The sequence below is a fragment of the Acanthisitta chloris genome, unplaced genomic scaffold (assembly GCF_000695815.1).
Source record: "Acanthisitta chloris isolate BGI_N310 unplaced genomic scaffold, ASM69581v1 scaffold26705, whole genome shotgun sequence".
Taxonomy (NCBI): domain Eukaryota; kingdom Metazoa; phylum Chordata; class Aves; order Passeriformes; family Acanthisittidae; genus Acanthisitta; species Acanthisitta chloris.
Window position 1 is genome coordinate 42261 of NW_008672585.1, and position 22110 is coordinate 64370.

Here is a 22110-nt window from a genome sequence, read left to right on the forward strand (position 1 = left end):
AACAATATAGTATTTTAGTCATATACACTGGAAATCAATGTGCAAATCAAAAGAGATACTAGTGTCTGTTACTGGAAGAATTTCAGTTCTATGCTATATACTGTTTGGTGATCCTCTGCATAAGCTGCCACTGCCTAGAACAAATGCTCTTCAAATACACTGACAGAGACTTCAAACACACAAAGCTGAAAAGCCAACTGCAATCAGCATCAGTTATTTTGCTTCTCTGGATTTATGGTTGAGATTATTGTGGTTTCTATTAACATATGGGTTTTCATTTGTGCAAAACATTCCCAGCATTATGAAGACCTTTTTCCCTCACTAGTCTGTACTTTACTTTCACATCCACCCTGTAAGTAATTGACCTGTCGATGAAGCACCTGATTTAAGGCCCCCACTACTAATGAGATTCTGTCCATAGATTTCAGGGGACAGCAAATTTAGCCCAAAAAGAGGCCTAAGGCTTCTCTCTATTCCTCAGGCAAAATTGTTCTTCTTGTTAGAAGAATAACTTCCAGCAGCCTGTGGGGAACAAACACTGGCTAAAGGCTCAGGCCTTGACCAAAAACATTTACACTTTTCCTTACCCCTTTCTGAAAGTTTCTGAAAATAAGCAGTCTCCTTGCTGTCAGGGAGACTATTCATATTGGTGAAGTTGAGCACCAGTGTGTTTGCAGAATCAGGGAGTTGGAGGGCAGTATTTTGTCAGATCTGTGCTGTGCATTTTTTGATATCTACACATTCATCACACGAGAAGTAGATGACCCTGAATATGCCTGTGCACAAGGACTGGCTCTGCCTGAGCAGATTGCAGTCAGGAGACACACACAGCCACGCTGAGCATCTCCTCAGTGCTTTCTGCATCATGTAATCCTGCTCACATCATCAGTTTTAGAAAAAGATGACTCTGAAGACTTCACTTGGCCTATTTAGGCTCCTTAAGAAATAAGCAACACAAAGCTTTACAAGTACAGCCTCTTTCTTTCACTGATGCTCTTAATGTTCCCCTTGACTTAGGAAGAAGCAACTAATTGCTAAGGAAAGCTGGGACAATATTTCCATTGCATTTATAGAACAAAAGGTTAACGAACAGCTTTAAAATCTAAAATATCTGAAGTTACTTTGGATAATCTACAAAACCTTCTTCTGAATGAGCTGCTTGTTAGCCATACATTACAACTGATAGCCACCTCTGAAAAAATACTTGTAAACTCTAGCAATAGTTTATTATTAACTTTTTAGAAAGCATTTAAAATGGAACTTTAATATAAAGTGTGACTGAAACCCTTTATGCATTACAGGCATCCTCTGTTCTGAACAGACCTTTGCATCACAGTTTATGAATAAAGTAAAAAAATTGCATAATAGATTAAAGCCAAATTCCAGCTTCCTCCAGCCTATGTATCTCCTGGTGATCTGGGATCTGTTCTGGGAAGGTGCAGCCTACCCAGTATATAGTTTGTACTTCTGAAATCTGGACAACAGCAATAATTGTTGAATCACTATAAAGGGGGGGGGGGGGAATGCAAAAATCTGAATGTGTATCACAGCCACTTGAGCTGAGGAAGGACTCAGGTTCCCCCAAACCAAACCTGATTTCTGTACAACTGGGACTACATGGTAACTCTACAAGCTCTGGAGGGTGTGGAGAGAGTAGCTCAGGCACCAAAAAGGACTATTTGGCCTGTGGGCTACACGTGTTCCAACTATCAGGAAAAACAACCTAAAAGAGCAGCCAAAGGTTAGCACAGAGTGCAAAAGAAAAATAGATATGAAGATTATTCCCTCTCACACCTACCTAAGGAACGACACCATTTCTTTCAGTGCTGGTGAATGCAACTCATGAGCAGTGGGGAATTCTCTCTAAAAAAATAGATAGAAAATATTCTCTTATAGCTAGAGTCTCATTTTTATGGGACAATCACTTCTTCAGGACAAGGCACTGCTTCTGCATGTTTGGACTGTTTAATGCCAACTATGGCATTATGTAGAACAGCCCAGAAATTAAAAGAAGAAGAAAACCAAAACTCCACAGTAGTACTTCACCAGAAAAAATAGACAACTGCTAGGAAAAAATGGGTAGATTTTAACTGCAAATTGCATTGTAGACCTGTAACTTCTTTTCAGTATCTAATGTTACGAAACAAAGCAGTCATGGGATATTTGAAAAGAGTTCTCAAAGAAAACAACAATTAGAAAATTATCCAAATATCTTCCAAGAAAAGGATTCTGAGGAAAGAGAGTTCTCAAAGAAAACAGCAATTAGAAAATTATCCAAAGATCTTCCAAGAAAAGGATTCTGAGGAAACAGGCACAACTAGAGCTGTTCTGTCAATATTTCATAGAACTGGTATTTTAAAATGAGCAATGCAAGAGTAGTAAATACTTATGGAAATACCTGAGTGTCCTGAGGATGACAATGAACACTCCAATTTGGTATACTCTACAGACAAGCCTGTTGTTATTCAGCAGACCAATTAATTTTTCAAAATAATCTAGCACACAGGTACAGTTGATTCAATAATTTAGAACAGAGTCATTTATCTAAATGCTGACCAGTTGTAAATCTTTCTTTTGTGAGTAGAATATCTTAAAATCATACTATAAAACCAAAGCCTGGGAAGAATGAGAAACAGCAAATTCTCCTGGCAATTGCTTAATTTTACATATGTGCTGTTACTTTTTTCCTCACTCAGAAGGGATTCAACTCACTCAAACACACAGGCTGGTGTGATTTGCTGCTAATGTGGTATTTCTTAAGCACAACTTTACACAGAAGCAATTCTCAGAGTATCAAATGCTACTGCTACTCTAATGCTCTAAGAATTCTTAAATAGTTCTGGTTTTCTCCAAGTTTTAGCCTGCCAGTTTCCTCAGTCTCAGCAACAAATGTAACCAAGTATAATATTTGAGTTCTTTTAACACGATCAGGCTTGTTTTAGCATCATCTGCCATGCCAGATTTCTCTGACAATTAGAACTAAGATGTAATCACAACAGCAAACCAAAACAGGACACTGCTTACCAGTGTATGCAACTGGAGACATGGGGTTTGGAACATGCTTACCTTGGGGACAGAAGTCACCTGGAGATTTAACACATCATTACCAATATTTCCCTTTTATGAGGGAATGCAAGTTCACTAAGAATTCAGTGTATGCTCAGTATACAGCAAGGAATATGAAGTACAGGTCTGGATTCATGGAACAGCTACCATGGCAAAGACTCTAACTTGTTAGGAGTGCCTAAGGGATCTGTTTTGTAACTCTTCTTTGGACTTCCTATTGAGCAAAGAAACTAAAAATATGGTTAATTTTAAGTATGGGCTCAGTTCCACAAACTTCAGTGGGACGTTAGTAAAAGCTCACGTGCTTTTCCTGAAAGCCAGTACAGGGCAGCAGAAGACTGTGCACCTTGTTCACAGATTACTTTAGGCTTGGTTTCAGGGTTAATTAGGATTAACTGTATGTAAGTGAACTGGTGCCACCCATGTCAAGAGCAAAAACTGGGGTATGGCAGAAAAAGAATCAGAGACTCTTGGGCAAAGAATCTTTCCTGTGTGGGCCAGAAAAGTACTATCCATACTGAGGAAAGCAGAACTCATGTTCTGCACCTTTTGATGGCAGAGTAAGCAGTCCTGAAGGCAGTACATCACCTGTTTGTGGAAAACTAGCTCTTCACAAACCCCCAAGTGTAAGTAGATAGTAAATGAGCCATTGTTCACATGTGTAACACCACCAAAAAGCCACTGAGACTGTTATGCCAGTCAATGGTGGAGGGGGGCAAACCCAGCAAGTATTGTGTTCAGGGAAACATCTTCACCTCATTCATCTACTTCAACACTATCTGCAGCATCTGCTTTGCAGAAATGTTTCTATGAGCAAAGTTTTATTTCCAAAAGTATTGCAAATACTGATGTAAATATTTGGATGTCAGACTTTGTGCAAATCTGTGCTAGGAGCTGCCGTTCCTGCTGGAGGTATTTTACAGCCATCTGGGAACCTCCTGGGGGGAAGATGACTCAGTCTAGGAGAAGACTCGAAAATTGGTGGAGCCAACAGTCTTCAAGAAAGGCTCAAGCAGTTAGATTTGCAATAATTATCCCCAAATCATGTTGAGAAAGGAATAAATAAATAATAGTTAGGTTCATGCACTAGCAAAGGGAATAAATTAATGTATTACATTTGTTTCAACAAGCAGTTCATTCAGATCTAAAATGATCCTAAATTTCCTAGCTGGTCATCAAGTTTTCCAAATCTGATAACATTTTTATCTTTTAATTTTATTTTAACATTTCTTTCCCTTTTAACAGCAATGAAAATACTTCTGAAACTCAGGTGCCCAAAACTGTACTACGTGGGGGGTTTTGGGACATGAAGTCTTGAAAGTCACAATGAATTTTTTATAAAATCTGTTTAAAAATTCAGTGCAAATAAAACTTTTTTTAAGGAAATGTATAAATAATTGGTAAGAACTTAAAACTAGGAAGAGCTACAGCCCTCATGAATTCAGACCTTTCACTCCCATTTGTCCAGAATCATTTCAGACTGAAGTAAGTACAAACATTAGTAGCAATGCAATATGCTGCCATGTTAAAAATGTGCAGTATGCAAAAATCACTACCCTCCTGAAAAAAAAGGCTATGAAAAATTTAGAGTTTACCGAGGAAAAAATACTCTCATAATAGCTGTATCATTTCAAATGTCTGCAAGGCAGATACTACCCCACCACAACACCACATCTCTGCTATTATGACTTTCCCCTATCATTCTACTACCTGAGTGATGTCAGTGTAAATTCAGGCACCATTAGTAAATTTTTGACCAAACATATACACAGCACTGACAAAGGAGTAAACAACCCTTCAGCTTACCAGTATATGTAAAAAAGACACTGACAAAATGGAAAATAATATTTTTTTATGATAAATTAATCCTATTATTTCCTCATTGCCCCGGAAAAGCGAAAAGCTAGACACTATTTACTCATCAATCCTTTATTCTTTGTTTTAAGGATTCCTTTTACTGCAATCCAACACTGTTTACTTTGTAAGTAAGAAAATGGTAAAACTAAGTAGTCACAGAAGAATCCTCAATGCCTGTGTCCCTTGCTTTCCCTCTCCCTGCGCTTTAACTCCTCTTTGTAGCAGTATGAACAGTAATTTTCAGTCTCAGGACGACCATAAAAGGAACAGTTCTCCTTCTTACAGCGGTTCTGCTGGATGGAATAGATTGGGCAAACTGTGCTTCTGCCTTGATTTTTATCGTTGTTCAACCAGGTCTGTGGTGCATCCTCATCAGCATACTCCAAGCAGTCTCTGATATCACCAGTATTGAACCCATTTGTGTATGTCTGAGACTTGTGTTCCGTAGGCATGGCATAGCTCAGCGACTCCACCGTGTTCACTGTGCGGATTCCGGATATCCGGGCTGGGCTATAGCTCTGAGAAGACAGTGATCTGTTCTGCTGGGGGTAGGTGGCACAGGTCTTTAAGGTGCCAACCACTGGCTTGTAGGTATCGTCTTGGAAGCTCGATGGCTTGGAGTTGACATCATGCAAATGGATGACGCTTTGCCTTTGAACAGGTGGAGTATGGCTATAGTGGGCAGATACTGGGATGGGTCCACTTTTCTTGGCACCGTTACTGGGTGAAGAAAATGACCCGGGAGTGGGACTAGTGCGATCTTTAAATTTTAAAACCAGTTGAGTTGTATGGCTTTGAGGCAAGACGGGTGATGCCCTATCCTGAGGAGATGTTTCTAATTTTTCTTTTGAATATGCTTCTGGCTCTAGTTTCCTACTAGATGAGCCATTCAGTGCAGCCTTTTTCTCAGCTTCCTTTCTTTTCTGTTCCTGTTCTGCATTGAAACGCTCCTGGGCACTGGTCAGGTAATAGCCTATCATCTCCTCGTGGAACTGATGTCTGTGACTGGTCAAAAGAAGGCCAGCAAAAATAAACTTTCGTTCACCCTGCATGGCAGCTCTCAAAATATTTAGGCTGAGTTTCACATCAGTGCTGTACTTCCATGGGTCAGACTGCTTGTCAGAGAAGGATTTAGTGTTCATCTTTTCAATGGGTGAGCTGCTAGCTCTGTCAGTTGGAGATGGAGTGGTCTTTTCAGACGGAGATGTGCTCGCAGACTGCCCAGATTCCTCTTTGCTCCCTTTTCGAGACTTAGACTTCTTCTCTTTAACTTTCTCTATTGTGTCACCATTTTTTCCATTCCCTGAATTGGCTCTGCTCATTTTGCCGTGCACCAGGCCTCCAAGACCACCCATGTTCTTTTTCAGTTTAATTCCCAGGGTTTTACTGAGGCTTCCTATTTTATTGGCAACTGAATCCGTCCTGGTTTTGTCTTTATCTTTCCTTTGTTTGTCCTTCTCTTTTTCTTTACTGTTTTTGCCATTATTGCCATTGGAATTACTACAGATGGAATCTCGGTCCGAGTCCATTGAGTCAGCCAGAGACTGCACGTCTTCCCCGGCTGAAGCTGTAGGGGATTCTGGTTGAGCCAAAGGGGCCTGCTATGGAAAAGTAATTATAATTAGATACAGCAAAATCAGTTTCATACAGGGACTTGGTGCAACCCCCATCCGCCCCACGCTCCCCAATTCAATATAGATTTTGACATTGATTTGAAGTGTATTTTCGACCGGTTTCTTCACTAGATTAAGCTTTTTTGGCTGCACTTACTATGTATCTTGCTTACTGCCTTTGGCTCATTTCAAGCACATTTGTAGAATAGAGGTCAGTCACTCTGAGTCAGTGTCAGAGCCATGGAGGGAGCAAGTCAGTGCTCCTGCAGAGGGGCTGGCACTGACAGCAGAGCAGACACCAGCACAGGGACTGGCCACTCGGGAGGAAGCAGCTAAACACAGGCTGCTCCTCAGCCAGGGGGAAAGGAACTGGTAATGCTGTGCTAGAAGGGAACTGAGGTGTTGCTGAAAGCTGTGAGGGGGATACAGCACACAAACCTGTACGTAGAGACATGATGAAATTCATTCTGTTCCAAACCCAACTTATATAAATGGACATTTCATTGTCCAGGTCTCTGGTGTATGAGAATCAAAGGTATGATGCACCAGAGCTAAACATCTTACCTGAAATTTTTAACATTAAACTTAAGCAAGTTGACTGAAAACCACAATGGTGTGTATTCCTGCTTATTGGAAATGCAGTGCAGATATAACTGGTGTGACAAGTCTGAGTTCTACTTTTTATTTTAGGCAAGGGGATAAGACATGATTCCTGAAAATGCAATAACATGGATCCCAGGGTACTTGAAAACAGGACTCTGTTCATTTACTCCTGCAGAACTTAAGTCTTTCTTTCAGGCACTATGAAGGTAAAATCTGCTAGACAAATATGAAATACCTAACTAACCACAAGGACTCAGGGAGGGGTGAGCTCTGTAGATGTGCATACCTCTGGTATAGAAATATCTGTCTGCGTCTTGTCCCTGGGTACTTGAATGTCCTCTGTGTCTCAGGAACCCCTGAGCACCACCCAGTTGGGAGCAGAGGTGTTATCCTCACTTGGCAGAGGTGAAACCTGCAGTGACCTAACCATGCTCATGCAGCAAGTGCGAGCAGGGAGAGGTAACCCAGGTTCCATGATTTTCAGGCTCACCATTTGTAACTCCAGGACCATTTTGCCTCTCCTTTTTCCGATGTAATAGCTACTACTGTAGAAACTGTAGAAAAACGGATTTTTTCCCCTCTTGCAGCTTGTTAAATGCTTTCTCCTTTTGTGTTCCTCTGCTCAAACCCCATCTGTGTAAGCTAAATCACCTCCATCCTCTCCTAGCAACCTTTTGCCTCCAGACTAACCCCTCCATCCATTCAATGCAATTTGCAGAGAAATTTGCAGCTGATTAGGTGCCAGCTGGGTATGGTTCTAAATAGCTTTCTGAAAGAGCCAGGCTCCAGTTCAGTGCCAGTCTGGGGCCTTTTGTCAGCCACTCTAAACTGGGAGCTGTCCAGGGGTGCAGATGCATTCTCAGAAAGAGAAAGGACTCGGGACTGGTGACCTAACAGTGGCATTACAAGAATGAGCCAAAGTTCTGAGAAAACAGTGGTGAGAAAAGGTCTGTTTTAAGGTTTCTCTAAACTACAGATTACTGAAATAAGTAACAGAAAGGTTAGGCTAGCAAATACATTTCAGCAAAAAACATACAAACAACTGAGTTATTAAAACAAATACCCAGATAAATCTATAGCCTGATTGCAGTGTCAGTGAGCCATGAGTCTCTTGTCCCTGCTGCTAGGACACTGAGGTGTTTCCAGGCAGCCTACCCTCCCCAACACCCTCTCCTGCCTTGTATCTCCCATCTTGCTTGGACTGAGGGGGAGGTTTACCTTACCCGTGTCTCAGATGGTATGCGAATCCACGTTACATTCATGTAGCTGTGCAGAAGGTTAAGCTTTGCCTCAAGAGAGAGAATCAAACTAAAGATGAAAAAAGAAGAGAACAAACAGTCAAAAAGTCTGAAAGAAAAAGCAATACTTATAACAGGGAGAGATGTAACAGCAGCCTGAATTGTGACCGTCAGCTGGAGACCCACCCATGTCTTCTGCCATGTAACCAGAGAACATGAACAAAGCTCTCGCTGTTAGCAGTTCTCCCAGAACTCCAACCAGGTACAGCTCAAGACATTTTACTGCTTAACACTGAAGTTACAGAAAGGTCTTACTTGGCCAGTCTGGTGTTATCATTGTCATCTTTTCCCCACTCCCAGTCTTTCCCAGGATCGACCGCAAAGTGCAAAGGCAGTAACTTGTGTTCAGAGTCAGTCAGGGGGATCACCGCTGAAGCAGAGAAGAAACAAGGATTGGGGTGGGGGGAACAAAAATGACAACAAGAAGAAAAGACTCAGCTGTGAAAAGCAGAATCACTGCTTCAAGAAGGACAGAATTTGAGTGTGCTGCGGAACTGCCTCATCCAGAGCACCACAAATGATTTATACCAGGCTCCATTTCCCTGCTTACACATTTTGTGCAACAGAAGAGGAGAGGGAGAGGTTAATACACTGATTGCTCCTGGAGTGAAGGACAGTCACCTGTGGAGGAGGGGAGACCTCTGAGAGAACAGCATGGCCATTTTGTAATGCACAATAAACATTTCCTGGAGGCAAAGCATTAGAATGGCAGAAAGCAATAAAAAGTTGCAATATTCCTGCCTATCTCTCATACAGATTCACATACCTAATTGCTAATTATTTTATCTTTTCCATTTAGTACCTTGCTTTCCACTATCAAAGATATAAATATATATTGAAATCAGCATTAAGAAATAAAGCAAAAGGCAGTTATAGCTATTTTGGACTCAAAATGTGAATCAACGTGATTGAAGAGCATAGATCAACATATATATGGGTTAAGAGGTCAGTCCGAGGCATATTTTGAGTGTAGTGAAAATACCATTATCGCTGTTACATCCCAGCATTGCTGTCTAGTGATTTGGGCTCTTCTGTCCTTTCCCCTCTCTGTTAGTGCTCTGCCTTCCACCACCTCTCTTAATGACTCCACTTAATACTCAGCATGCAGGGACCACACTCTGCTGGTACAGAGTGTCTATCATTCATCACCAGCAAGAAACTAAGAGAAAAGCACTGTCACCTTTAATTAAAGCCACCAATTCGCTTCCATTTCATTAAGGGAAAAAAGCAAAAGCTGTGGAGGGTTTGGGCAGGATGCTCAGCGTGGCGCAGGTCACTGCTGCTCCCCTGGCAGTGATGCAGTTTGATTCCCTGCCCGGGCTGTGCCAGGCGCTGCGGCTGCCCCCTGCTGCCCACGGCGGGTACTGCACACAGCCCAGCGCCGTGAAACACCCAGCGGAGACAATCAGAGAATCAGAGAATCAGAGAATCAACAGGGCTGGGAGAGACCTCAGAGATCAGCGAGTCCAACCCTACCGTGGTTACTAGACCATGGCACTAAGTGCCACATCCAGTCTTGTCTTGAAAACCTCCAGGGATGGTGAATCCACCTCCTCCCTGGGCAGCACATTCCAATGCCTGAGCACTCTGTAAAAAATCTCTTCCTAATATCCAACCTAAACTTCCCCTGGCAGAGCTTGAGTCTGTGCCCTCTTGTCCTGCTGCTGGTTGCCTGGGAGAAGAGACCCACCCCCACCTGACTCCAACCTCCTGTCAGGGAGTTGCAGAGGGTGATAAGGTCTCCCCTGAGCCTCCTCTTCTCCAGGCTGAACACCCCCAGCTCCCTCAGCCTCTCCTCATGGCACTTGTGCTCCAGTCCCTTCACCAGCCTCGTTGCTCTTCTCTGGACCTGCTCCAGCACCTCAATATCCCTCCTGAGCTGAGGGGCCCAGAGCTGAGCACAGTACTCAAGGCATGAAGCCTACAGTTCAAACTACACTGCACAGCAAGCTCCTGGAGCACAGGAACATAGCAAATGTACAGCAGATGTGGCAACTGAATGCACCTTTTAACACTCAGAGTTGTAATATGAGGGCTTAACCTGTTGCATTCAATGATGTTATTGCAACAAAGTGGCTGGAAGAACTGAGAAAACAATTAACTGAACATCTTTCCCCAGGAAAACATAGATTCTGCCAATTAACTGAATTACTAGCAGGCACTGACGGGACTGACAACTGACCTTGACCATTTGAAGGAAGAAGGCAACTCAGAAAAGAGCAGCATTATAAGTTTACATCATAACAGTTCACTTCTGAGAGCACCTGACTTTACCAGTACAGACTAGTAGAGAACTGGGAATGTGATCCTATGGCCTGGACCAAAGAACTGCCAGACAGCTGAAGCAATCTCTTTAGGATGGAAACATCAAAAAGTAAATGTTTTTTTCTAAGGGCAGCTTGAAACTAACTAGTTTTCACATAATTCAAAAATATAAATAATAAACAAATTTTGAAGAAATCCTTTCTAAAACTCTGTTTCTACTGATACTGAAAATACACTTAGTGAAATGCTTAGTGATAACCAGTTTTAATAAAATACAAAATTAAGTACAAAACATAGAGCTGATTGTCTATGGCATGTCACTGTTGTCTTAACTACAGTACACATTGTGCCACATACTGTCCCCACATGCACACAGAAATGTGTTAACTCTGAGCCGAATGGCAACTGGATGCTCATTCTAAGGTATAGTCTGAGGCTGGTATGAAGTACTGCTGTCTCCATGCATAATTAGCTTGTAAAGTAGGGTGATTCTGTCTTCACTGCAGGAGATTTCCTCTCTCAGGGAGCTCTGACAGCCAGGATTTCCTGGAGGATTTCCCCACATTCCTGACAGAAAAGTATTTTTATGTCATGTTGAAGATGGATCCATCATGTTCATTTCTAAAGCAAACCCCACAGGCTGCAGCACCTCCCTCATGTGCAGCTACATCAGTTTGCAGCTTTGGGGGCAGTTGGTTATACTTGGTTTTGGATGCTCTCTAGCTAGAACCACACTACTCAAAACACAGCCTACAAGCCCTAATGCCAACAGATGGGATACTTGACAAATACCAGCAGCTACTTCATCCATGGCAGTGTCAGACACACAGTGAGGACTTTCCTGCCATTCCTCAGTTGGGTGTGCTGCCTTCTGTGCTGTGAAGTCACAGTGTTTCCCAGCGCTCACCTTCGTGCCACAAATGTCATCATTAATCTTCTAAAAAGAACAACACTAACCATCTCTGAAAGCACTAGGAAAATAAAATGGTGACACAGAGCCTGACACGCTGCTGTTAAAATCCACTGTCCCACCCCTGCCATGTTACTGGGCTCTGAGTGTGGGCAGCTGCTGCTGCCTAGCAGGCAGAGCACAGCAGTGTGGGAAGCAGTTTTAGGGGCAGTTGAGAGCTAGGCCGTGTTTTCCATAAACAAAGATACAAAACATCTGCATCAGTAGAGCCTGCATGAATATAAAAGTATTTATAGATTTTTTAGTCAGACATTAGATTTCAAAACAAAAGGGCCTCTGGCAACCATCAGAATGCCAGCTGTGTGCTGGTAAAGAGAAGACATAACAAAATGTGGTTTAAATCCTCTCCAGACAAGAGGAGGTTAGCAGGTTTTCTCTTCATATACATTTATAGCAGCGTTTTAAATGACTTGATACAGGACTCTGTGCCAAAGCAGAACTTCACATGTTCACAGCTGCATTTATTTGACCACATGTAGTTCTCAAATATAGGCCTAGTGTCTCCTCCACAAGAGAGCTTAGCACCAGCTTAAACATGTAGATGCAGTAGTCCAGTCAGCTTCAGATGCTGCTCCTGGTTGCATAGTTAGAGCATAAATCCTCCAGGTTATGAATGGCCTGGCTCTCTGAGGTGCTCCTTGGAAGAAGGTGTAGCTCTAAGCTCTCAGCTGCACTCTGACAGATCAGTATCTGGTCATGTACTGTGCACCTGTGTCATTGACACTTAACAACCACAGCTCTCCCTTCCCACGTGCCCAAGCTGCCAGGATCACTGTGCTGACAGGGTACAAACCCCAGGCACTGTTGAGCATCCTTGTGCCAATCTACTTCCTGCCACAGCACATGAAGCACAATAGCAATGCTGTGGTTGCTGTTGGACTGCTGCAGTCTCTAACAGCAACCAGCTTGGCAGCTGAAAGCTAAAGCATTCCCTTCATCCCACACTAAATGCCAAATGCTCTCTCCTGCTCCATGGAACTGAAGCCTGTGTATTCAAGGCGCTGCAGTAAGACATGTACAATCAGGTCATCCAAAACAAATACTGCTTTGATTCATCAGCCCTTGTAATTAACCCTGGATGAACTTATACATGAAAGCCAGTATTTAATGTTTTTGATACTGTGCTGGATATTTGGTAGGGTTTTCTCCCCCAGCACCTTTCCTGTGGGAATAGAGGTGTAGGAAAATTCTGCAGAAAGACAGTTTCTAACCACAAGGAGGGTATGTAACATTTTTGCTAACACTTGTGAGAGAAATCATGTATATGATCTTGTTAGCAAACCCAAGAACTTGCAGTGTGTAACTAACAGGAATATATGGCTTGTAAGATTAGAATTCTATTTCAGTAGGTGGCACTAAGGCGTTTCACTGAGTAACAGATACTGAGAGGTAGGGTCAGAGCAGCTGAACAGTAGTTTCCCTCACTACGTTTTGTCAGTCCTGAGACTTGTAAGACCTGTGATAATGAAGTCTTGTATGAAGGCAGATAGATGTGCCTGAGGTAAATGAGGTTTCTGTCAGCCTGCTGATACTATCTTGATCCCAATTGTTAGAAAGGAAGAAACTGACTCTGCCTACTCCAGAAATTGTTTTGTTTCACCACCAACAGAACTCAGACCTTAAAAGGATCAAGACAAAAGACACAGAGACATGTTCTACAACATGACAACTCTACAGTTTGTAACATAGACATAAATGCAGGAGCTGCTAACTTACAGCATGACATTACAGTCCTGGCTGTGGTGTATCATCAGCACCATCAGCAGGGAGACCATGTCCTTAAAAAGGCTCTCCAAAACTCTACCTTCATTCATATCACATTATTGCATTAAAATGCTAAGAATTTGTTTTGCAGACTTTCATTTCTCACAAGGTATTTAACATTATTCCTCAGTGTTTTCCTATGTGAAAAGGATTTTCCTAAGGGCTGTTCTTCTACAGTCTGAGGGCTGGAAGGCATCTCCAGTGTCCCAGTGGCAAACCTATTGCCAAGCACCTACCTACAATTCCCTGAAACAGCTATGTGCCAGTGAAGGCTGAATAGTAATCTGACTCACAGTTAAGCTTCTAAACACTTTACTTACCTGAATTAACAAAGGCCTTCAAGAACCCAGAGTCACAGTAAGGCAACTATGATTATACCTGTGTACATATAGGGAACTGCTAGAAAAGCTGTAAGTGCCAAAGAAAGACAGTGGCAGCACATGGATTAGTACTGGAGAGTTCTTGGCTCCCAGTCTTGTGATCAGACCACTCAGACTCCTAGGCATGCAGCAACAAAATTTAGTGCATATCGTTTCCTTTCTGATAGAAAATACACCTACAGGTAGAGGAAAGTACTTTGTGCATTTTATTCAATATATACCCTGAAGTTGCTGTGTTTATAGCATACCTTGTTCCCTCTGTTGGTCTTTTTGTTCCATAGAAACAAGAGCAGAGAAGTGGGCCTGATCGTAGGCCAGCACGAGAGGTGAGCAATGGCATCTGTTTGGAAGAACTTCAAGTGGCAAATAAATTCCTCCAAATGGTATAGGTGCAAATGCTGCAAAGAAAAATAAGATTTATTTTCTATGTGAAAGAGCAGACAATAATGGTATACAACATTTGTGCTGCAATGTTTTCAGAGCTCCATATCAACGTGTAAAAGAACAGACAATAATGGTATATAACATTTGTGTTGCAATGTTTTCAGAGCTCCATATCAACCTAAAGCAGAAAACCTAATGCAGAAAACAGTCATTACAACAGGACAAGTTTCATTGTAGAAATGTCAGGAAATATACTAAGAAAAATAATGAAAACCTTCTGCTCTTAGATGATTTTTCTTCCTCTGTTTGTTTGCCAGTAAAGATATAAAGGCCTTATAACAGAATTTTGATGACTCTTACACATAAATGCAGATTTGTACCTTCCTGTAATACTTCTAGGTAGAAGGATATTTTCTAACAATCAGCAGTAACTACACTATCAGTTCTTTTGGCAAATTGCTCTGCATGAGCAGATTTCTATAAGAAACATGACAAACATGTTTATAGCCCACACACATTTCCTCACACACATCATATATGTGAAGGTGCATAAGTAGGTATATATGATAATGTTAAGGAAAGACTTGGAAAATTCTACAAGTAGAATTTGAATGGGATGCTCCATCTGCAGGGGCAAAATTTTCCTTTGAAATATTCTACACTTGTTTATACATATAATTATGGGAAACAGCAAGTTTAGGCAGGAAAATTCTCTCAACATATTTGCTTCTGACCAATCATTTTCCTTTTGCTAAGAAAATAAGAATCTCTAATGCTGAATAAGTTCCAAAAGGAGTTCCCCTTGTGAATTTGTGCTGGCTGTGACCAATGCCTTCATTGTCTTTCAGGTGTTTTTCAATAACTCACAGAATAATCTATAACCATTACTTCGAGTTCATAATTTGCATGGAAACTGAAATTATCCAGCATTTTCCTGTGGAAGGAAATTTCTGTCAACTCCATCACCTATTTAACATCCTCCTTTAATCAACCAAACATCCCCCTTTAATTAAGGAACACAGTATCATGAATTAGTATTCTATTAGTTCATGGCAGAAAGTGAGTGAGATGAATTTAATCCTTGCAGTCCTGCTCAGACAGCTGTCCAGCTGGCTCCACATATGGATCTAACATCTGTGTGCTCACATGTGCAAACTGAATAAAACACTCTGGAAACTTCTGAATGAGAAGCTGCAAAGGAGTCATTATAAACAAAAGTCCACACTCAAATTTCCATTTTTCAAAGTCAGGTTAGATTGATTTAGGCAGAGCTTTAAGGGGCACCAAAATAACATGGCAAAATTAGAACCTTGTTAACCTAGACCAGTCAGAAATGTATTGTGTTCCGTAATCTGGTGGTTATTAAGTTAATAGCAAATATCTAGGAGAAATAGATTTTCAGCAAGACTTACATAATTATCCTGTATTTTTTACTTTCATCTAAGAGAAATGGATTGAGTATCATTCTGTGCTTTCTCTTTTATCTGTCAGAAAAAGGCAGCAGCTAGGCCATAAACACTCAGCTGCATTAGAGCTGGGTCTGCTGTTTGTGACAGTTTAGGATTGATTCAATTCACATAGGTGCTGAGATTTCTAAGAGAAACTCTTACCTTCTCCCCCTGAGTCTCGTAACATTGTGTCTGCTACTACAACAATAGGTCTTCTCAAAATATGGGCTAAGACAAACACATGGAACTCTTCTAAGCTCTCGTACACTGGATCTTCTGCATTATCAACTCTGGAAGACACAACATTGAGGCTTTTTGAACCATCTTGAACCAATCATTGAAACTTTAGTGAATCAACACATCTCAGCAGCTATTTCTTCTTCATTGTCACTTCTATCCCCACTCTTCTGAAACACACAGTCCAGTCATTGAAACAGGCAACATAAGAAATTGGAAAGGAAATTGCACTTTTGGAATTAAAATAATAGCAGCAAATAAAATGTTCTCACTGTAGACTCCACACTAGTTCAGTAGTCAGCAAAATTCCTTAGTCTGATATTGTGTGGTAGCCTAGTGGGAATAAAAAATGTGATTTTTATCCAAACTGCTGGTGTAAATCTACTGCCACAAAAATCATAATTTCATGTGACACCCTTGGCACAGAGACCCTACAGTGTTTTTCTAGTTCCTCTAAACAAAAAAATACAGGTGAGTTTACCTTGGCAATGTAACAAACATTGCTGTCAGCTTGAGTAGAAGGAATTTAACTAACAAAGTTGCCAGCTTTTTCTCTTTGAATATTACCAAAACATTTTTTCAAGCTGGGGAGGAGGTGCCTGTGTAAGGAATTGGAGATTCATTGTCCTATTAGATTTTCCACTTAGATGAATTTCACCTAATTTCAGACATCTAAAATAAGAAGTCTAAGCATTTTCACCTCACAGGTCTGATGGCATCCAGCCCATGCCTGGAACTTTACTTTAAAATCTTTCATCCCAAAGTAGGAGCACAGCAGGATGGAAGTTATTAACAGTAGGCTGATGCAGGACATGTTCACTGATCAAGCAGTGAGACACCTCTCCTTCCCTGTATCCATCTTTCCATTACCCAAACTCATCAGGAAATTTTCCCTGATGTTCAAACTAAATTCCCCACTTTGTAATTTCTTCTCATATTCCTTACTGAACTCTTCTCCATCATTGGCTGTGACAGCTTTTCAGCATTTGCAGTGCATTATGTCACCCTCAGAGCAATTTGTTAGCCAAAAGGAAGTCAGGAGAATTATGTTATTGGCAAGACAATGTGCCAGAAAGATTTCCAGCTATTTTCTCACATTAGTATTTACAGACCGTCAGTCCTAATTTTTTTTCTTCAAATCCTCTAATTGTTCCTTATCTCCTAGTTAATGAGGTTTCTAGAAGGGAAAGGCATATTCCAGATGCAGCTCTATCAGAAAGACCCTCATCATCCCTTGGGATAGCTGATGCCATGCCTGACTGCACAAACTCCAAAATTCCACTGGGCTTTTTCACTCTTCAATATCACAACACCAAGTTGCTTGATTTGCTATGATCATTTCACATTTCCTTCTCTTCTATTACACATCTCTGTTCCACTGCTCGTTTTGCAGAATCAGAATGGTTGAGGTTGGAAAGGAGCTCTGGAGGTTACATTGTCCAACCTTTGCTCACACAGGGCCACCTAGATCCAGTCCAGCCAGTTTCTGAGTGCCTCCAAGGAGAAAGACCTCACAGCCTCTCTGGGAAACCTTTTCAATGTGCAATTTTATATGATCATTGCCACTAATTCATGTGGACCATTTTATATTATTTCAGTGCCACTGCTGAGGATTCAGTGTGACTTTTCCTACAGATTAATGAGAACGAAAAATCTTCATTAACAAGTATCCATAGCAACCTGGCACATCCTTTGATCCACTTATCATTCTACTTTTTTTGCATGGGATCTTTATTTATGCTAGTTACATGCCCATGAAATTTGTGGACAAAATAATTTCGTTAATATTACACAGAAGCAAAAAAAATTTAAGAAACTGAAATTAAGTCCTCTGTTCATGTAAAGCTAACTTTGACACGTGCACTGCAGAACCCTGCTCAACCAGAGCACTCCAAAAAATTTATCTTGATTGTTAGAGCAAATTAACAAAAAAAATTAAAACCAGATAAAAATAAGAACCACAGTCTGACCTATGGGACCACTGATACTTCCAGTCCAAACACAGCAGATCTCTACTTAGCACTCCAAAGAGATTCTCTCTTATGGAAAATCCAATTTATTACTGCAGCCAGTAATGAAAGCAAAGCTTTTTCAAAAAGTTGGACGGGAAAAATCACCTACCCTGCTGTTTCACCTGGGTATCTGCTGTCTGTTCCTCTCTTGGCTGTAAACTCTGAGCAAGTTCTGTTTTCATGTCCTTGGATTTCCCTCTAAACAGCTCCCTGTGATAATCCTGCTTTTCTTGCCTATACAGAGCCTCCAGATTCTCAGTTAGTCCAAAAGACTCCTAATGGCTATTCCAAGTTCAGATCAAGTTCTGGGATTCACACAGAGCAAGAGACCAAAGACCACAGACAGCTGAGATGTACTGAAACAACATGACATGTAAAAACTTCTTCAAGCTGGTGATTTGTTAGAAGCATGAGATCAAAATGACATTGGAGTTCATGTCTCAATTTGCCATTTCTGACACCTCTTCTTTTCCTGCTTAACATTCCCATAATGAAAACTGACATAAATCACAGCCACATAAACTTACTTAGCACCAAGAACAAATTTCTGCTGTAGGTGTAGAAACCTCTCCATCGATTTTCTTAGTGTATGTCAGCAAAGAGCTTCAATTCAAACACAGAAAATTGCACAGTAATGGGACATTCTCTTTCATTCTTCAGGAAAAAAAAAGGTATTTTGCAGTGACTAAAGGAGACACAGAATGTGAATGGCTTTGAGTTCCATATCTGAATCACCACAGCAGTTTGATTTTTTCCAGGCTGTATTTGGCTTCAGTACAATATATGTGAAGTGAAAATAGGCCAGATATAAAGATGTATTAGCCATTGGAAACTTCAGCTAATAAGCAAAGATATACTGTTATAATGAACCCTTTTCTAGCTGCACCCTGTAATTGCTGCATATACTGCACAGTTAGAGATGTAACATTCCTGTCATAGACACCAGATCAAATAAAAATCATTTTAAAGCAATGTCTTTGTTAAATGGTCTAACCAAACTCTCTACAAGATGAGGATATTGGACAGCTGCAGTAGTTGCCTATGAAGAACTCTATGCTGAAGTACTCTCAATACCTAACCAACTCCAAAACCTCAGAGAACACAGGCACTTGAGAGGTAATCCCTGTTCAAATGTCCTGGGTTTCTGTCTTAAATAAAACTCTGATGTCACACAGGAAGATTACAGAAATATTCTCTTTCTGCTTCTGCATTTAAAATTACTTAACTTTATTTACAAGATAATGTCAACAGCACAGACACAGCTCACAAGGAGGTGACAGCTAATGAAAATACATCCACTTCCAAAACCTGGATCAGCTAACACTGTGACACAACACCTAAGTTTTCAAGTAGTGATAACAGTGATAATCAATGTAGCACTAGAACAGACTCTGACTGACAACAGTCTGAAAAATGAAGAAAGGGGTTATGCTTTTCTCTTGAGCAGGATGCCAATAGTTAGATTCTTAAAAACAAGGTGCAGTACATTCTCCTTTTTTTCAAGGCAGTTGCTTCAATTCAGTACCCCTGGTTTTGCGTGTAAATGAAGATAAATGAAGCAATTATGTTAATCTAAAATTAATTTTTTACATTTACAGAAAGATGTGCAAATCTGTTTCAAAACAAGAATCTGATTCATAATTAATTCATTTGCTCTGCTTGAGTGCTTGGAGGATTTTACATGTTGGAAACAAGAACTTAAGAACCAGGTTTTTATGTGATCCCTTTTGCTAGTTTTCCAACTTCCCAGACTCAGAACGAGACTGCTCTCAAAGGAGAAATCTTTGGAGATTTGGTGACAATTGCTGATCTCCTTTGCACTTAGTTCACTCTGAAAAATAACTAAAAGGAGCTTGCAGGTGGATGAGGCAGCACAATTCCAGACTCAGGTTTGTCACTGAATTCTTTTGAAGCAGACACAACTTCTGATGCTTTAGCTAATTCTGACACCAAAGGAAAATGTCTCATCTGCAGTTCAAAGACTGATGTGAAAGCTTTCTTAATATAGCACCTAACCAGAGGACACAATATACTCCGTCTCAAAAATACTATTTTGATATTCCTTTTCCTTGTCAAGGGCCCCACTTTGAACATGGGATCATCAAACTGGAAAAATTCATTCTGTCTTTGGAATGAATGTAAAGAGAAATACATGTTCAAAATGTTTAATTAGCTAAGTTTCTTGCCTGATCCCTCTTCCACTATTACAAAGGAAAAATTAATTGTTGCCTACTTACACTGACTTATTTTGATTGGAAAAAAAAAATAAATGCAAACCATGATAAGATCATTAAAACCAATTTAAATTTTTCTTTAGTTTCCAGGTATTCACACAGGGAGTAGTACTATTACATAAAGTATTAAGATGGTTGAATGCCTGGGAAATGCAACATTTGTGGGCATCTCTTACTGGTAGATACTGAAACTACATGGTGTGTAGAGTGTACAGAACGAAACAGAAAGAATAAGGCCAGAGAAAATTGGGGCTGAGTGGCCAAATTTAATAGAAATATGAACAGAACTGCATAAGACAACTGAACCTTATCAAAGGGAAAATATCCACAAACATAGGAATCTAACTAGAGACTAAAATGAAAATAAATCTTTTTTTAAGCTTCAACATATATGAAAATTCAACACATTATGGCTGACAATTTTCTAAACAAAGTCCTCCTGCATTCATAGAATTAACTATGCCTAACATCACAGGGTTAGAAAGAAAATACAATATTGTTTCAAAGCCCAGAGAATGTTTCCTAAAGACTTTGTTACTCTCATTGTTTTGTATGCCTTATTTTGTCAATTTACTGATCGTCACATGCTACTTTCTCCAGGAAAACAGTAGCTACAGAAAATGATGCCCCAAATAAACAAACACTAAATATTTTTAGTGATAAACATTCAACACAAAAACTAAAGCTTCTGCATTCTTAAGGCTGGTCAATAATCCTATCCTTTGGGATAAGTGCACTGAAAGCAAGGGATGATTTCTCATAGTAGATATTTAAAGCAGATTCCAAATGTGGATATGGGGTATTTAAATATTGTAGCTACTGATTCATCCCAAACTTCTTCACAAATATACTTCTATCCATTTCTTTCTGGTGGCTTCTAAACATCTAAACAAAAGACATGCTGGCAGTAGACAGCACAGTATCCCAAATTTCTTCATAAATATACTTCTACCCATTTTTTTCTGGTGGCTTCTAAACATCAAAACTAAAGACATGCTGGCAGTAGACAGCACAGAGTTTTTCCCTGAGACCATCAATTTTTCTGATTCTGTTTATAATATGCTAATTGATTAAAATGCTACTAATTGAGTACTACACAAAAATTAAACATGCATCCTAATCTGGTCTTTTTTCCCCCCTTCTGTATATGTAGGGTTAACAGCACTTTGAAGTAGAAAATGTGAAGTTACTTGGTGACTTGCCCTCAGAAAAAGATATCATTGAAGATTTTGCATTTGAACTACAAAGCAAAAAAGGACTGAAATAAATGTATGAGGACAGCATTAAAGCTGTGCTAAAGTACAGAAAAGATGATATCCAGGCACAGACTATTTCCTCCTGGAATGCTATTAGAAGATGTGATATTATTCTGTCATTCCATGTTCCAGTGAAAGTATCCAAGCAGTGGCTGACTTCCAGCTAAGTCTTCCTCAAACAAAAGGCTACACATCTTCAGTAAGATGAGGCTCACATCTCCTTGAAACTAAATGATACTGCCAACAAAGAAACTAGGATTTATGAAATCAAGACTCTCTTGAATGCAGAATAACCTCAAGTTAGTTTGGTAACTGTACAAGGAAACTTCATCAAAATGCTAAATATTTTAACAGGATATTTAGATCACAATATTCTACCATGCTAAAAAAGCACAACAGTTGAAAAGGCAGTTTGATGGTGCTATAAACATCTTCAGCCAGTTGTACTGCATTGTTTTCTTACTGAGAACAAAACCTAAACCATTTTGTCACACTCTACACTTACCCACCACCAGTGCCTCCGTTTTTGCTGAAATGTGTACGAGGCTCACTCGATGCCAGTTTAAGCAGCTCATTCCACTCCCGTTCCCATTCTTCTTCTGTATACACTAAACCTGACTATGGGAGAGAAGGAAATACCTTTACCATTATGCTGGCACACAATGTAAGCAGAGTTGTGCAGCAGTATTTACAGCTACCTTCTTTTGAGTTTCACACACAACT

General features: G+C 40.4%; 1 protein-coding gene across 1 annotated transcript in view; it reads right to left on the bottom strand.

Annotated features, from left to right (window-relative positions):
* Positions 1-4984: 4984 nt before the first annotated feature.
* Positions 4985-22110, bottom strand: part of OTUD7A (OTU deubiquitinase 7A) — a 60400-nt gene continuing 43274 nt past the window's right edge. Inside the window, exons 9-14 of the mRNA XM_009074587.1 lie at positions 21893-22005; positions 15811-15938; positions 14065-14214; positions 8693-8807; positions 8363-8447; positions 4985-6521 (exon numbers count right to left, since the gene is read on the bottom strand). Coding sequence (XP_009072835.1) covers positions 5091-6521; positions 8363-8447; positions 8693-8807; positions 14065-14214; positions 15811-15938; positions 21893-22005 — 2022 coding nt within the window. The 3' untranslated portion in view covers positions 4985-5090. The remainder of the gene's footprint in view (positions 6522-8362; positions 8448-8692; positions 8808-14064; positions 14215-15810; positions 15939-21892; positions 22006-22110) is intronic.